The 17,358-nt window shown below is 40.3% G+C and overlaps 1 protein-coding gene across 5 annotated transcripts in view; it reads left to right on the forward strand.

Annotated features, from left to right (window-relative positions):
- The window catches only part of slc38a10 (solute carrier family 38 member 10), a 44,028-nt gene that overhangs the window by 13,536 nt on the left and 13,134 nt on the right, over positions 1-17,358 (forward strand). For all 5 annotated transcript variants that reach the window (XM_061909113.1, XM_061909116.1, XM_061909117.1 and 2 more), the window contains 3 exons: positions 12,394-12,496; positions 12,724-12,906; positions 16,053-16,164. In XM_061909113.1, coding sequence (XP_061765097.1) covers positions 12,394-12,496; positions 12,724-12,906; positions 16,053-16,164 — 398 coding nt within the window. The remainder of the gene's footprint in view (positions 1-12,393; positions 12,497-12,723; positions 12,907-16,052; positions 16,165-17,358) is intronic.

Genomic DNA, 17,358 nt, shown 5'->3' on the forward strand with positions numbered 1-17,358 from the left:
AAAGGATTTTTGAATTGTTGATATTTTTAGAATAGTTTTAAAAAATCTCACATACTTCTTGGCATACCTTCAAGTACCCCCAGGGGTACGCGTACCCCCATTTGAGAACCACTGGTCTAGAGAGTGGATAATGTAACAACTGTTGGTGTCAGCATTGTCACAGTAACTACATGACACAAAAGAGGACGTTACATAGATTAGTGGTGTCAATTCCAAAGGTAATCAGATTAATACAAGAATGATTAAGATCGATATTTAATATTTATAAGTCGTTTTTTTAAATGATTTGTTTTTGTTTCCAGGAGGACTTTGAGGGCAAAACTGATTCAAATAAGTAATATAATTGATAGTTGTTTTTTATGTTGTTTAGTTATTGTCTACTATTGACTTTGTTTTGCTTAAACAATTGTAAGTAACAAAAGACAAAATAAGGAACTAGTTTAAATATTGTGCTTATACTGTTAAACTGTCAATCACTCATAAATACATTGAAAAATGTACAGTTAATACATGTGATTGGTATTGGTATATGCTGATCTTGCTCATGGATGATCGAAACATCCCTAAAATTTAATTTTGTACATATATTTGCTTCACAAGTCTATAGGCCACAGGTCTACACAATAAAACATTAAATATATACACAGGTGACTGTGTTCATTCACAAATTTAACAAAAGACAGTGCAAATAACACGGCATTCCGTAACCTACCCTAGACCTCATTAAGCACGGTCTTTGTCCTTTTCCCCCTTTCGGCGCCTGTAATTGGTTGTCGATTTCCGTTCCGTGCGGCGATTGTTTCATTTTTCAATGGCTGGGTAGGTCGTCTTCAGCTTTGAGGCTGCATTTGTGTGCATTTTGTTGTTTCTTGATCCATGACGAGGGTGAGTCCATAACACGATAAATAACTCATTGAACAATTGTGCAAGTGCGTTTGATTTAATGTGAACAATTTTAATTGGTCCACTGTGATCCATTTGGCATTTTCATTGGTCTGATGTGACAAGGTTAAAAATGTATTGGCAGCGTATGAAGCTTGTGAACCCTAAAAATTCCATCAACTGCCCACAGCATTAAATAAAGCGCAGGGTTCAAAATGCGGGGATAAAAGTAGTGGCTTATATTCCAGGAATTAGGGTAAAGTAAATTCTAAAGTATCACGATAGTCATGTTGTGATTTTTTTTCAACATTTAAAACATTTCCTAATGTGGATCTTTGCTCAAAAGTTTGCAAATACAAACCCCGTTTCCATATGAGTTGGGAAATTGTGTTAGATGTAAATATAAACAGAATACAATGATTTGCAAATCATTTCCAACCCATATTTAGTTGATTATGCTACAAAGACAACATATTTGATGTTCAAACTGATAAACATTTTTTTTTTAAATAATCATTAACTTTAGAATTTGATATCAGCAACACGTGACAAAGAAGATGGGAAAGGTGGCAATAAATACTGATAATGTTGAGAAATTCTCATCAAACACTTATTTGGAACATCCCACAGGTGTGCAGGCTAATTGGGAACAGGTGGGTGCCATGATTGGGTATACAAGCAGCTTCAATGAAATGCTAAGTAATTCACAAACAAGGATGGGGTGAGGGTCACCAATTTGTAAGCAAATTGTCGAACAGTTTTAGAACAACCTTTCTCAACGAGCTATTGCAAGGAATTTAGGGATTTTACCATGTATGGTCCGTAAAATCGTCAAAAGGTTCAGAGAATCTGGAGAAATCACTGCACGTAAGCGATGATATTGTGGACCTTTGATCCCTCAGACGGTACTACAACAAAAGCAGACATCAGTGTGTAAAGGACATCACCACATGGACTCAGGAACACTTCATAAAACCACTGTCAGTAACTACAGTTGGTTGCTACATCCGTTAGTGCAAGTTAAAACTCTACTATGCAAAGCAAAACCCATTTATCAACAACACCAAGGAACGCCGCTGGCTTCGCTGGGCCCGAACTCATCTAATATGGACTGATGCAAAGTGGAAAAGTGTTCTGTGGTCTGGCGAGTCCACATTTCAAATTATATTTGGAAACTGTGGACGTATTGTCCTCCGGAACAAAGAGGAAAATAACCATCTGGATTGTTATAGGCGCGAAGTTCAAAAGCCAGCATCTGTGAAGGTATGGGGTGCATTAGTGCCCAAGACATGGGTAACTTACACATCTGTGAAGGTACCATTAATGCTGAATGGTCCATACAGGTTTTGGAGCAACATATGTCATCCAAGCAACGTTATCATGAACGCCCCTGCTTATTTCAGCAAGACAATGCCAAGCCACGTGTTACAACAGCGTGGTTTCGTTGTAAAAGAGTGCGGGTAATTTCCTGGCCCGCCTGCAGTCCAGACCTGTCTCCCATCGAAAATGTGTGGCGCATTATGAAGCGTAAAATACGACAGCGGAGACCCCGAACTGTTGAACGACTAAAGCTCTACATAAAACAAGAATGGTAAAGAATTCCACTTTCAAAGCTTCAACAATTAGTTTCCTCAGTTCCCAAACGTTTATTGAGTGTTGTTAAAAGAAAAGGTGATGTAACACAGTGGTGACCATGCCCTTTCCCAACTACTTTGGCACGTGTTGCAGCAATGAAATTCTAAGTTATTTATTATTTGCCCAAAAAAATAAAGTTTATGAGTTTGAACATCAAATATCTTGTCTTTGTAGTGCATTCAACTGAATATGGGTTGAAAAGGATTTGCAAATCATTGTATTCCGTTTATATTTACATCTAACACAATTTCCCAACTCATATGGAAACGGGGTTTGTATTCTGCTTCACAGACCTTTTTCAAGTCGCTTTCTGATGGTCTCTTCAGGGTGTGGCGTTTTATTAGTTTATTTTTTTGTTATTTATTTATATGCCTCCATTTCGACTGCATATTCTCCCCGCCACCTTCATTGTACTTTTTAGCGCTTCTGTAGCGAGTCTACTGACAGATTAAGTTTGAACTATACACTAATTTCTATTAGAAATGGCGACAGCGAAAGTCGCATGTGCACGTATGAGCCAGTCTGCCCCACAAAAATTTGATCGCGAAAAACAAAGAACTTAATTACTACAGCGCGGACTACAATGGCAAATTCGCGCAAAGCCCTTTGGTTAAATTCTATCATATATGGATATAGCTACTATCATCACATTTGGGAAAATTGCTACCAATGGGGCAAAGTCCAAACGGCTAATTTGAAGGAAGTATGAAGGAAGGCAAGATAGTTTTTATAAATATCTATGTACAGTATTAAGTAAAATTAATTATTTCAGCATGAAACATCAAAGTATTTATCTGGAGAAAATTTACATTTGTAAGCAACATTTTAACCAAGTGTCATACAAATCTTACAATCATTTACATGATAGTCATAATACTTTCAGTTACATACTATTTGAGTTAGCATCTTCTTAAAATAAATATTTATGGGCTTGTGCTACTCTTTTGTTCAATTTCCTGCTCTATGGTTATAAGTACAATTTTCTTTGCCATAACTAGTATTAGGAAAAAAACATATTAAAAAAAAGTAACACAAAATCGTGTATGGAGTTAACCCTTTAAATTCTCACTGAGTTAAAGTCTGGTATGACAACACTATGTTTTAAATTCCAAGTTTTGTTTGATGCCTTTGAAGTTTTTTGCTAGAAACAAAAATTGTACGACTTTATTGAGTTTCACTGTACAAGTCCGCTAATGTAGACAGTATTTCACAATATAGAATTTATGTTTGGCAATACATTCTACCTGGGTTTCTCACCAATCTTTTTCTTCACTTTTCTTGTCACATCACAAACATCATCGCATGTCAATTTTAACAGCTTTCATCCAAACCTTCTCCACTCTTACCTATATATGCTCACTTGCTTTTTACCTTCGTCTTTTTGTCTTTGTCCTCACTTTGGGTTAGTGGCGATCATGCTTTAATAGGATGTCCAAATTTGTATGTGTGAGGTCGGCAGGAGCCAGACGTCCGTGTGGTATATGGGCCTGTTTGTGTGTGTGTGTGTGCGTGTGTGCGTGTGTGTGTGTGTGTGTGTGTGTGTGTGTGTGTGTGTGTGTGTGTGTGTGTGTGTGTGTGTGTGAGTGAGAGAGGATGAGGCAAGTGACAGCAGGCGGTGACTGTAGGACTGGGATAAGAACACAAATTTCTAAAATGGTGTGTGCACACTTTGCAAGAAAGCCTGCCCGTGTGTCTGAATGCTCATGTGTCCCAGGGCGCCGCGTCCCACTAGTACCGCTGAGTGATACTTGGCAGGATGATATGTTGGCGTGTTGTCAGGGCTGAGCGAGGCAGGAGCTCCCTCTGTTAGGTGGTGGGCTGGTTGAAGCCAGACAACTAATCATCACGCTGGACTTGGGCCCGCCTACAAACACAATGCATTCACATGATGATTAAATAGCTCTCAGCACATTGGAGTTTTATTACATTCATGAAACGTGTTTATTCGCAGTTACATCATTACTTAACATTGCCATTATGACGGGATGGGAGCTGGTCCAGTGTTTTTCTGGCTGAAGGCTTGAATACTAACGTGCAGTCAAATACATTATTTGGACGAATGTATTGGGACACCTGGCTTTTACACAAACAGGAAAATGTATTGATTAGTTCTCTCTTCAAAGCTAAAACCTATAAATCTATCTATATCCTATTTAATCCCAATAATGTATTTTTTTCAAATGTTTTCACCAAGCGGCCCTATTTGGAAACTGCAAAAAATGTTAAAATGTTCCACAATGTTGGAACAATAGTTTCACGATCGGCCTTCGCCGAGAAGAAATAACAAAAAACATGGAGAGGAAAATGTTAACACTACACGGCAGCCCCTGGCCAGAGCCACAGGAACAGGGATCGGGAGTGGAGCCAGAGCAGAGGAGATGAACACGGCTGGAAGGGTGAACCATCAGTAATATACTGGCACCGTGTGAATGAACTGGAGAGCTTGAGTAGTCAGGGAAAAAATAGGTATCAGGTGTTTGAAAATTTGACTTGCCCCGTGACCCGAAAAGCAGACACTGCAACGGAGACCAGACAGGCGGCAGCAGAAACTGCCAGATCACGACACATAGATTTGATGTAACTGAGAGGCACACGTCACACTGAAAGGTACCAGAAGACTTCGGGGAAGGTGCTGCAATTTTTAAAAATACATTTATTTATGTTTAAAGTAGTGCTGTCAAACAATGACATTTTAAAATCAAATTAATCACATTGGCATTTTTTACAACTTTTATTTAACCAGTTAAGAAACCCATTGAGATCAAAATCTCTTTCACAAGGGTGACTTGGCCAAGAGGTCCACAGCACATGTCACAGAGAACTTTCAGAAAAGTAATACGTTAAGACATACATTTTAAAATGCACAAAAGAGAACTTTAAAACAAAGATTTACACCTTTTAAAAACAGGCACATGCAAAACGTCTCTCGCTGTCTTTTAATGAATCTCAAATAATCGTAGTAAATTACTTCCGTGCATAATTGAAAATGACTTTTAAAAAAAATGTTTTGACACAAATGCGATTTCATTGACAGAATGTCAGACAGCAGGGGTGCCCGAATTCGGCCGGGATGTATGTATGTATCTAAGTGTGTGTGTGTGCGTGCGTGCGTGCGTGCCCCAGCTAGATAATGTTAACTAAAGTCAGGATTGTTGTTCCTGAGCTGTGTTTTATTGTTTAAAGTCATAGTTTAAGGACTTTGTTTAAGTACTTTACAGTAAATAAAAACAGTGGTCTGCACCCTCGAGTGACCATTAGATGCCTTATCTCTCCAACTGCAATATGCCCTTTTATTTATTAACTTCGGCATTGAGATTTATTGGTTTGTGGATTAAACAGGAAGTAGGCATACAGGACAGTTCTTGCTCATAAACTAGAGTGTGTAAATGTGAGGCAGGATAAGAAGAGAGGAGACGGTGAAAGTTATGGCCGTTTGCTGATCCTTCCTTTTGTATACGCACTGGGGATAGAGGGGTGTGAGGCCAGCTTTATAATGCTTTAAATCCTGTCAGGAATGGGTGTTAAATATTAGCCTGTAAACCCACTTGTTAATGTAGCCACACCCTTCAACAATTTCTTATAGTGGAGAGTGACTGAAAAATAAGACGGACAAATTATAAACGGGCAGACATCTCAGACAGCCTTGACTATTGTCACCCCCTTCTGTCACAAACACACAATATACAACACCCCCTCTACTGCCTTTACATAATTTCCGTCTTTTGCAATTGTAACTGCCTTTTTTTATTTGCTTTATTAGAACTAATGCGCGCATTGCTAATATTAACATGACGTGTATTGTGACTTTTTGCACTGAACCACCTGTGGGTAATGTGCTGCAGACATGTGCCGATCTGATGTATAAAATAAGTATCTGATTGATATTTTGTAAGGATATTGTGTATTCTATATCGTATTGACCCTTATAGGGTCAAAACGGGTTAAAGGTTTGGGAAGCCAATTTTATGTTAATGAACACAGCCACAGCCGAACCACAGCTATGAAATGTGACTAAAATGTATTTCCTCAATACATATTTACTTTGTCCTAAAAATATTTTTCCAAACACAAGTCTTTGGAAAAAAGGGTCCGTGCTACTTTAGGATCAGTACAGCCTAGGTTTAAGAACGTACGCTTCATCAATGTCCAATACAAAGTTGGGCCGAAAAGACAATCAGTGATTAGCGTTGGTTCATTATTTTGTTACTTAAAAGGACAACTGCACTTTTTTGGAAATTTGTCCATCATTCACAATCCCTCTGTGAGACAAGAACATACAGCTTTCTTTTTTATGTGCGTTCTAAAAATTGAAAAACCACCTGTACAAGGCGGCTCAATATGCAGCTCATTGGAATAACTATTCTACTTACAAAGCACTCAAACAACACCAACAACGCTCCAATTACATGCCGTGACCTGCATATTAACCAAGCTGTAGCAACATTGGTATTGTTAACACAGGAAAAAATGTTCTGGCGTCGTGACATCACTTTGCTCACAGGGCTCTTCTGACCAACTACTCGCTAGCTTGTGAGAGTGGACATAGTAAGTCACTGTTTTATTTTCTTATTTGACACGTTCAGCAATCGTGCTACATGGTAAGGCTCCCAAAACTTTCATGAAGTCTGTCGTTAGTGGTAGTTTACACAGTAAGTAAGTGACCTCTGTGTTTGTTGACATTGATTTCACAGAGCGTATAGCAACGACTCCTCCGATTCTATGCACTCTATAAAATCAATGCGTCCAGGAAATAAGTACAGGTAACACTTAACATTACCAAAATTTTGTAAATCAGGGCTATTCAAATGGGTGTCATCTGTTTTGTAGAGCAGGGTTCTTAACCTTTTTGACCATGGGGTCCAAAGCTCACTCACATTAACATTGAATTATTAATCTTACTCTTTATTGTATTCACATTCAATTATTCTATCTAAACTATTTTTACTTTACAACCTTGTCAAACCATGTGTTGATCACAATTATTATTCAACACATAACACTTAGCCAAACAAAAAAAAACAAATATACTGCATAAGAAGGGGCTTATAAATACATGACGAAAAATACATTTACATAAAATTATGCTGTGTTAAAATTGATAAATAAACTTAATTAATAAGGAACGTTTCTTAACTGTCTAAACATATTTAAGTGCAAATGAAGATACAGCTTCACCACTTTAGTAATCATTTCTGCACTTAAGAAACGTCTCTGTGACTTCAGCTCCAGACTTCTTCTGTTTGTTTGAGATTCTCATTACTGCAACAAGTGATGGAAAAGTATTTTACTACTGAGTACCGCCATACTGGCCACAGTTGAGAAACATATCTTATTTGGCAGCCCTTTAGGGGGCACCTGCGCCTCAACTATGGGTTAAGAAACACTGGAATAGATGAAGTTGGACACATTGGCAGATTATTGCATTGACATTTTTACTTTGCAAGCAAAACATACACAACACTGGTTCCGAACTTGTGAGTTCTTCAAGACATTCCTTTAAGTTATATCCTTTTTGGCAGTTAGATTTGTCTTTTGCAATGTTATTTATGCAACTGTGTTGCTGTAACTTATTTCATATGCAAATCAAATCAAATCAACTTTATTTATATAGCACATTTAAAATTTACCATAGGGGTAGCCAAAGTGCTGTACAATGGTTAGGTTAAAAACGAGACCCGAGCAAACACAACACAACATGATAAAAAATAAATAAATAAAACATAAAAACAGGTTTACAGCAGGTGTATAATGGGGCGCCATTGCAGGATGGATATCACTCGGTGTTAAAAGCCATGGAATAAAAGTATGTTTTTAAGAGAGATTTAAAAACAGGAAGAGAGGAGGCTTGTCTAACAGTCAGAGGTAGGTCGTTCCAGAGCTTGAGAGCAGCAGCGGCGAATGCTCTGTCACCTCTAAGCTTCAGCCTTGTGTCAGGGACCGTCAGTAGCAGCTGATCCCCTGATCTTAGGGGTCGGGTGGAGCAGTAAGGCTGAAGGAGGTCGGAGAGATATGTTGGCGCGAGGTTGTTTAGACATTTAAAAACAAATAGGAGGAGTTTAAAATTGATTCGGTAATGCACAGGGAGCCAGTGAAGGGACGCTAATATAAGGGTGATGTGCTCACATCTGCGGGTCTGCATTAGCAGACGAGCAGCAGAGTTCTGCACGAGCTCCAGGCGGGTGAGGGAGGCATGGCTAATGCCTATATACAGGGCATTGCAGTAGTCTAAACGATTCGAGATGAAGGCGTGGATTAATTTCTCGAGATCATGTCCTGATAGAAGCGGTTTCACTTTCGCTATTTGGCGTCATTGATAAAAGCTTTTTTGAATGACGCTGCTGATTTGTTTTCCGAATTTAAAATCTGAGTCGAACTTTATCCCCAGGTTTGTGACACAGTCGCTGAGATAGAGGGTCAGAATGCCGAGGTCAACGTTGGGGGAGGTAGAACGACTTGGACCGAACAACTAACTTCTGTTTTGTCTTCATTTAGGCTCAGGAAGTTAGCTGAAAGCCAGTCTTTGATGTCGTGCAGGCAGTCAATGAGACGTTGAACCGTGTTATTTTGTGCCTTTGGGAAATAGATCTGGCAAACATCGACATAAAAATTAAATGCAATACCGTACTTCCTAAAAATAGAACCAAGGGGAAGAAGGTAAAGCGCAAATAAGATTGGGGCAAGGATAGAGCCCTGGGGGACCCCATGTGGTAAAGGAGCTGTTGAAGACATAAAACTGTCTATTTTTACACAGAAACTCCTGTCGAATAGGTACGACTGGAACCAGTTGAGGGCGGCGCCCTTAATACCCACACAGTTCTCAAAACGAGTGATTAAGGTGGCGTGGTCTACGGTGTCGAACGCAGCAGACAGATCTAAAAGCACAAGGACTACATATTTACCAGAATCAGTTGACAGGAGATATCGTTAAAAACTTTTAGAATCAGATCAAATCAACTTTATTTATAATGCAGCCCTGATTCTGTGCTGTGGAGGGCTTTAAAACCGGACTGGAACAGCTCAGTGATTCCATTATCCTCTAAGAAGGGCAACAACCGACTGTAGACAAACTTCTCCAATATTTTGGAAATGTATGGAAGATTAGAGATAGGTCTAAGGTTAGAGAGGAGAGAGGGGTCGAGGCTTGGTTTTTTAAGTAGAGGTCGTACCACTGCATGTTTAAACTACTGGAACTATTCCAGAAGAGAGGCTACTATTGATAATGTTAAGGACACTTGATCCAATAGTAGTAAGTACCTCCTTAAACAGGCAAGGTGGGAGGGCATCTGCAGGAGAACCAGAGGGCTTCATATGACTAACTGTGTCATTTAAAAAAAAAAAGGAAACCGGCTCAAACTGATGGAAAACAGAAGAGAAATGCAGAGGAACAGAGGGGTCATATGAAGGCTGGGATAAACTGGCTCTAGTTTACACAATTTTGTCAGTGAAATAATGGAGACAATTTTCACAGAATTCAAAACAAGCATCAAAACCAACAGATTTGGGAGCATCAATGACAGTGTTAATAGTTTTGAACAGAACTCTGGGGTTGTTACAGTTAGAAGATATAATCTGAGATAGATATATATTCATCTCTGCTTTTACAGTCATCTGAAAGGAAAGCAGGCTTTCTTTATAAATGGCAAAGGACACATGCAGCCTGTCTTTTTTCCATTTCCTCTCTGCTATCCGACACTTACGTCTGGCAGCACGAGTGACCTCATCCAACCAGGGCTGAGGCGAGGCTTTAGAGCGGTGGTATTTGAAAGGAGCGATTGTTTCCAGTATTTGTAAACCAATAGAGTTGAACCCAAAAACAAACTCTTCAGTATTCAGACATACAAAGGCTGCAGAATTATCATCACAAAGAGTCAAAAAAATTGAGAAAAACAGAGCAGGAGACGAAGAACTAAACATGCGAGAGGGTTGAGGCGGAGTGCACAATTTAACCGTACACTAAGTGGGAATATCAAACAGGATCGGCATATGATAAGAGAAAACAGCGTTGCAAATGTCCAGATTAAAAACACACAAACCATATGAGAGCACTTAACCGAGTTTATGCCCGTGTTCATGTGTGGAACCACACACAGACTGTACAAAGTTAAATGACAGCAGGTGTGAATATTAAAATGACCCACAATAAGGACACGATCATATCTGGGCAGCATTTCAGCCAGAAATTCAGAAAAGTCAGTTATGAAGTCTTTGTGGTACTTGGGTGGTCGACAGACAACGGCACACAGGACGACAACAGAAAGACCCAGTTCAAACATGCACAGTTCAAAACTTGGAAAGGGGGATTGCAGGCGGATCTGACGGCATTTAAAGTCATTTTTAAAAACGACTGCTAATCCTCCTCCTTTTCGGCCGGACGACCGCGGAGAATTAAAGTAGGAACACTGCGGAGGCAGAAGTTCATTAAGAGGTGAGGTCACACAGAGGAAGTCAAGTCCGCTGGAAGTGAAGAAATCCTTCAGGATAAACGTTTTGTTTGGCAAAGATCTTGTCAGCACGTCCAAGGCCGCAGGTAATCCAGGTGGGGCCCGACACACAGCTCGCAGGTGGCGGGAATCCACCCTGCGCCTCCGGGGGCGGGGACAGCAGGAGCGACGGCAGCAAGCCTCATCCTCCAAACCAATGATAGGAACAAGCCAGGAACCGGTGGGATCCAGCAGTCGTGGGTGCAGGATGGGACCAGATACCACACCATTCCTCCTTTGGAAAAGTCACGGGAAGCCGGGCCAGGAGTGCCCTAACTTTCACCAGCGTTCCGCTACGTTTACCGTGGCGCCGGAGATGCCTCCGTCGGGGGAGAAGAGCTACGAGGCGGGAAAGGAAGGCAGGAATCCGGCCAGGTGAAAAACTGACTGGGACGTCGAAAAACCAACGGCGAAGTTGATCATATCAGTGGGAGAGGGGAAAAGATCCAACAGTGTTTGGCGGTCATACACAAGCAGTGAGCTGAGAGAGATGAAAATAGACGCAAACAACACAAAAACGAACAGAGTTGACAGCGAGAGACGGCAGGCCAAAGCACATACTGGCGCCATCTCGGAAGGGGGCGTCACCAAACCAAACCATCTGCAGTCAGTAGTCATTTGTTCAACTTTTTCAGTTATACAAGTAGTGTTCCTCAAGGTTCTATTTTAGGTCTTCACTTTCTGTTAATTTGGGCTATTTAACTGGTGGTCTGCAAGTTCAGCTAAAAAACTTAAAAGGAGGCGAACATAAAATGAGCATAGCGCTCTTGTAACTCTTACAAAAGAAAGAGGCCGAATTCAAACCTACTGTAGGTTCAGCGGATTATACAAAATAAGACTAATTGTAAAGAGAGAGTTCCGGCCTGCCTGTCTTAATGTGTGGCCCCAAAAACTATTTAGTTGAATATCACTGCTGTAAGTATTACATGTTATCATAAATGTGTATGTTACTATGTTACATACATACTTCAGGATATGTATAAAACAGTCTTGGAGGCCTTTGGATTGTTTTTTATAGTGCTTTAGATCATATTCCTGTTAGCCAAGTTGTTAGCCGCCTCTTAATAGCAGTGTTTCCCTATTTACAATTGCACAGAAAAAGGAAAATCATGGGTGTTCTTGTTTCACAAAAGGCAACATTTCCCCCAAAAATGTGCAGTTATCCTTTCAGTCCCAAGTCAAATTAACCAAGTGGAAGTCAACTGTGCCATCCATTTGCCTTTTTAAAGCATTACATGGATTAAATTCTTTAAGATGTCAATAAACTTCTCATTCAATCAAACAATCAAGTGCGCTTTAAGGCGTGACAGCTGATGGCACATGAATGCAGCACCAAGCCCCAGTGTGAGGGTTCTTGTCTGCTGTTTGTAGTGTGTTGTATGCTCCTTTCTTGCAGGCAGGTGCTGCCGACCTACGACAGCCTCGACGAGCCATCCGTCAAACGCATGAGCACCATCTTTACGTCGGCACTCAACGTAGTCACCGTCTTCTACATCACTGTGAGTGGAGATGCACTACTCTCCTGCCGACTCAAGCACTCATCCACCAGCTGTAATTGTCACATCGGGGTTGTTAGTCGCTAGCATCAGTTTTAGACCTGAGTCATAGCAACTAGGCTACCTATTGTACTTGAATGAAAGGCAACCCTAAATTATGTATTTTGTTTACTGTTTTGGTATGTCAAAATGTTGATTATTATTGGTTCATGGTTGCATCTTTGTTGCAGGTGGGCTTTTTCGGCTATGTCAGTTTCACGGAGAACATTGCAGGCAACGTGTTGATGAACTTCCCTTCCAACTTGGTGACAGGGATGCTCCGTGTGGGCTTCATGATGTCCGTGGCCGTCGGCTTCCCAATGATGATCCTGCCTTGTCGCCAGGCCATCAACACCATGCTCTTTGAACAACAGGTGAGCTTTGAAGTCCACCATGTACCACACAGTATTGACCAGACACAGTTCACATGCTCAACCCATCAACATAGAGTAGAGGTCTGCTGTGCTTGAATAGAAATTGCTTTGTCATGGTCAATCGTGTTTGTCCAATGTTAACATCCATCCATTTTCTACCGCCCGTCCTAGAGGATAGTGTTAACTGGCAGTGTTAACACTATCCTCTTCAAATATACCAGCAAAGAAACTGTACCTTGACCTTTTTTTCCTATCGTATCCACATGTGAGGCTTATAGTACACAAACTCAGTTGACTTCTGTGACATACAGATAGCATGCAGGTTAGAGGAAGTATCCCATACTGTATGTCATTACACATTTTGAGGTATTGCTTAAATTTAGTTTTAACTTGGGTTTTTGCTCATATACAATATATTTTCAGAAATATTTACGGTTTTCCAATTTCAAATATTGTCTTTTTTTAATTTTATTGCATACAATTGTTTAAGAAAAGCAAAGTAAATAGTATACAATAACTAAACAAAAATTGAAACTACTATCTATTACTCATTTAAATCTTGTTTGCCCCTCCAAGTCTTCCTGTGTTCAGGGAATTATTCCCTGAGTTGGTAAACATCCATCCATCCATTTTCTAACGCTTGTCCCTTTTGGGTTGCGGGGGGTGCTGGAGCCTATCTCAGCTGCACATGGGCAGAAGGCGGGGTAGACCCTGGACAAGTCGCCACCTCATCACAGGGCCAATTTAGTGTTGCCAATTTAGTGTTGCCAATCAACCTATAACCAGGTGCATGTTAATCGCTTAGCGGTTGATTGATTGATTGATTGAGACTTTTAGTTGTAGATTGCGCAATACAGTACATATTCCGTACAATTGACCACTAAATGGTAACACCCGAATACGTTTTTCAACTTGTTTAAGTCGGGGTCCACGTTAATCAATTCATGGTTAGCTTAGCGATTAGCTTAGCTATGAGCATGCCTGCTCCTGGCTTGCTCTCTGTGTTTAGCCCCGTCCATCAGCGACAATTATACTTGATATTGATACTTAGAATACTAAGAGATGCAGTTTATTTGCAGTAATTAAGGTGATTTTTATCGTATCATTGGCGTTTTTGTGATCATGTAATTTTTCACGAATAATGGCCAATACTGTATGATTGATTGAAACTTTTATTAGTAGATTGCACAGTTCAGTACATATTCCGTACAATTGACCACTAAATGGTAACATCCAAATAAGTTTTTCAACTTGTTTAAGTCGGTGTCCACATTAATCAATTCATGGTACTAATATATACTATCAGCATAATACAGTCATCACACAAGTTAGTCATTATAGAGTGTATACATTAATTATTTACATTATTTACAATCTGGGGGTTCGGATGTGGAGTGGGTTGGGACGGGGTTGGGGGTTAGGTTGGGTTTCTATCAGCATACCTTAGTCATCAACAATTATATCATCTGAGAAATGGACATTGTAACGGTGTAGGTCTGACTTGTTAGGATATTTACAGCGAGCAGTGACCTTAGTGAGCTCAGAAAGCATCAGAAAACAAGTATATACATTTAATTATTTACATTTGATTATTTACAATCCAGGGAGGTGGGATGTGGTGGGGGGAGGGTGTTAGTCTAGGGTTGTATTCGCCTGGAGGTGTTCTTTTAGTGCGGTTTTGAAGGAGGATAGAGATGCACTTTCTTTTACACCTGTTAGGAGTGAATTCCCCATTGATGTGGCATAAAAGGAGAATGAGTTGAGACCTTTGTTAAATCGGAACCTGTGTTTGACGTGGTTTGTGGAGCTCCCCCTGGTGTTGTGGTTATGGCGGTCATTTACATTGTGGAAGTAGTTTGACATGTACTTCAGGATCAGGGAGGTGTAGCGAATTTTATAGACAAGGCTCAGTGCAAGTTGTTTTACTCTGTCCTCCACCCTGAGCCAGCCCACTTTGGAGAAGTGTGTAGGAGTGAGGTGTGATCTGGGGTGGAGGTCTACAAGTCACCTGACTAGCTTGTTCTGGGATGTTTGGAGTCTAGATTTGAGGGTTTTGGAGGTACTGGGGTACCAGGAGGTGCATGCGTAGTCGAAAAAGGGTTGACTGAAAGTTCCCGCTAGAATCCTCATGGTAGTTTTGTTGACCAGAGAGGAGATTCTGTCGAGAAATTTTGTTAGTTGGTTGACCTTTTTGATTACCTTGGTTGCCATTTTATCCAGGAAAGATTAGCCTCTAGAATGGAACCTAGGTAGGTGACCTCATCTTTCCTGGTGATAACAATGTCACCAGGAAATGTTAATAGTTAAGTCACTGACTTTCTTAATGTTGATTTGGGACCCAAATAGGATGGATTCTGTTTCACCTAAGTGTATGGATAGCTTGTTGTCAGCGAGCCAGGTGCAAATTCTACAGACTTCGGCACTGAGGATTTTTTACACCTGTGATTTTTCTTTGCCGGATACCAACAGGGCCGAGTCATCCGCAAACAGGAACAATTCACAGTCGCATGCTGATGACATGTCGGTGGCCCATTGATCTGCACATCCCAAGAAATAATACTTGCTTGTCATTTTTTTATTTGCTCTTAAGGGGCATGTCTTTTTTTGTATTGTTTTTGTTAATATTATAAAATTAAGAAAATAAGTACCATAGCACAGGTGTACTTTGAGGGCTAATATTATTTCAATGAGTTGTAAATACCTTTGGATTTTGTTTACTAATTGTGTACAATTGACTTTGTTTTGCCCAAACAATTGTATGAAATAAAAGAAAATTAAAAACTTGTTAAACTGTTGTGCTGATTCTGTTAATCTGTCAATAGCACTCACCATAAATACAATGAAAAATGTACAGTTAATACAGGTGATTTGTATCACTATCTGCTGATTTCACTAATGAATGATCGTAGTGGGCAGCATAAATGCCTGATCGAAGCATCCTTAGTTGAGTTCATTGTCAACTTTGAGTATTTATTGTAAATTCACCAACTTAAGTGTGCTCCACACCTTACAGGACCATTTTAGTTAAGTTGGTCATGCAGACTGTTTTCTTTTTACATCGCACAGCAACAAATAATAAAGGATGAACAAAAGAAGCCAAAATCCAATTATAAGACAGTCTTTTTTTTTTCATTTGTGCCTTGCAGCAAAAAGACGGGACCTTTGCTGCCGGTGGATACATGCCTCCTCTGCGCTTCAAAATGATCACCCTCAGTATCGTGTTCGGCACAATGCTGGGAGGCATTCTCATCCCCAATGGTACGTCTTCTGTGTGTTTGGGTGAAGGTTTCGAAAGGAGCACATGGTCCTTTGTACGGGAGGAGTCACTGCGTGGTACTTTTACAACTTGCGTGAATGTGACTTTATGAGTTTGCGACTGTCACATTGAAATGGAGTGCTTAAATCAGGGCTCTCACTTGTATCTTCTTTCAGATGGACAGACAGTGGGATTAAGTGAAAGGGTCATAGTCTCTTGGACTATGATTGGAACAAACACACACGCATAAAATGGATCCGCTAACCTGATAGGTTGCAGTCCAACACACACACAAATAGAAACACACACTCACACTGCTCGGTTCTTTGTATATCTAATCAGACTAATAGACTGTAGAGAAGGGAGGTAAGGACCCCTGGGAGAACAGACACTAAATCTGAGGGAGACAATATGGTGTCAATCTGCTGTATAAGCGATGGTTTTCCATGTCTGAAACCAGGCCAACTCAGCACACAGAGACGGGAGAGGGGGCTTTGCTGCCAGGAGCTGGGGGTGCCAGAGATGCGAGCCTAGAGTATTGCGCTGGGCGGCATCTGATTTTGAAAGGCAGTAACAATGCAGTCTGAATGGAACCAGCAATAAAGTTTGATGCAGCAAACCCACACATGAGGAAACAAAACCTCTCTGTCAGTGTGTATGTTTTTGCAATCTTAGAGGCAAATACAGTTTACAGTGGGGCAAAAAAGTATTTAGTCAGCCACCGATTGTGCAAGTTCTCCAACTTAAAATGATGACAGATGTCTGTAATTTTCATCATATGTACACTTCAACTGTGAGAGACAGAATGTGAAAGAAAAATCCAGGAATTCACATTGTAGGAATTTTAAAGAATTTATTTGTAAATTATGGTGGAAAATAAGTATTTGGTCACTTCAAACAAGGAAGATCTCTGCCTCTCACAAACCTGTAACTTCTTCTTTAAGAAGCTCTTCTGTCCTCCACTCATTACCTGTATTAACGGAACCTGTTTGAACTTGTTATCTGTATAAAAGACACCTGTCCACAGCCTCAAAAAGTCAGACTCCAAACTCCACCATGGCCAAGACCAAAGAGCTGTCGAAGGACACCAGGAAAATAATTGTAGACCTGCACCAGACTGGGAAGAGTGAATCTACAATAGGTAAGCAGCTTGGTGGGAAAAAATCAACTGTGGGAGCAATTATCAGAAAATGGAA

The sequence above is a fragment of the Nerophis ophidion genome, linkage group LG08 (assembly GCF_033978795.1).
Source record: "Nerophis ophidion isolate RoL-2023_Sa linkage group LG08, RoL_Noph_v1.0, whole genome shotgun sequence".
Lineage (NCBI taxonomy): Eukaryota > Metazoa > Chordata > Actinopteri > Syngnathiformes > Syngnathidae > Nerophis > Nerophis ophidion.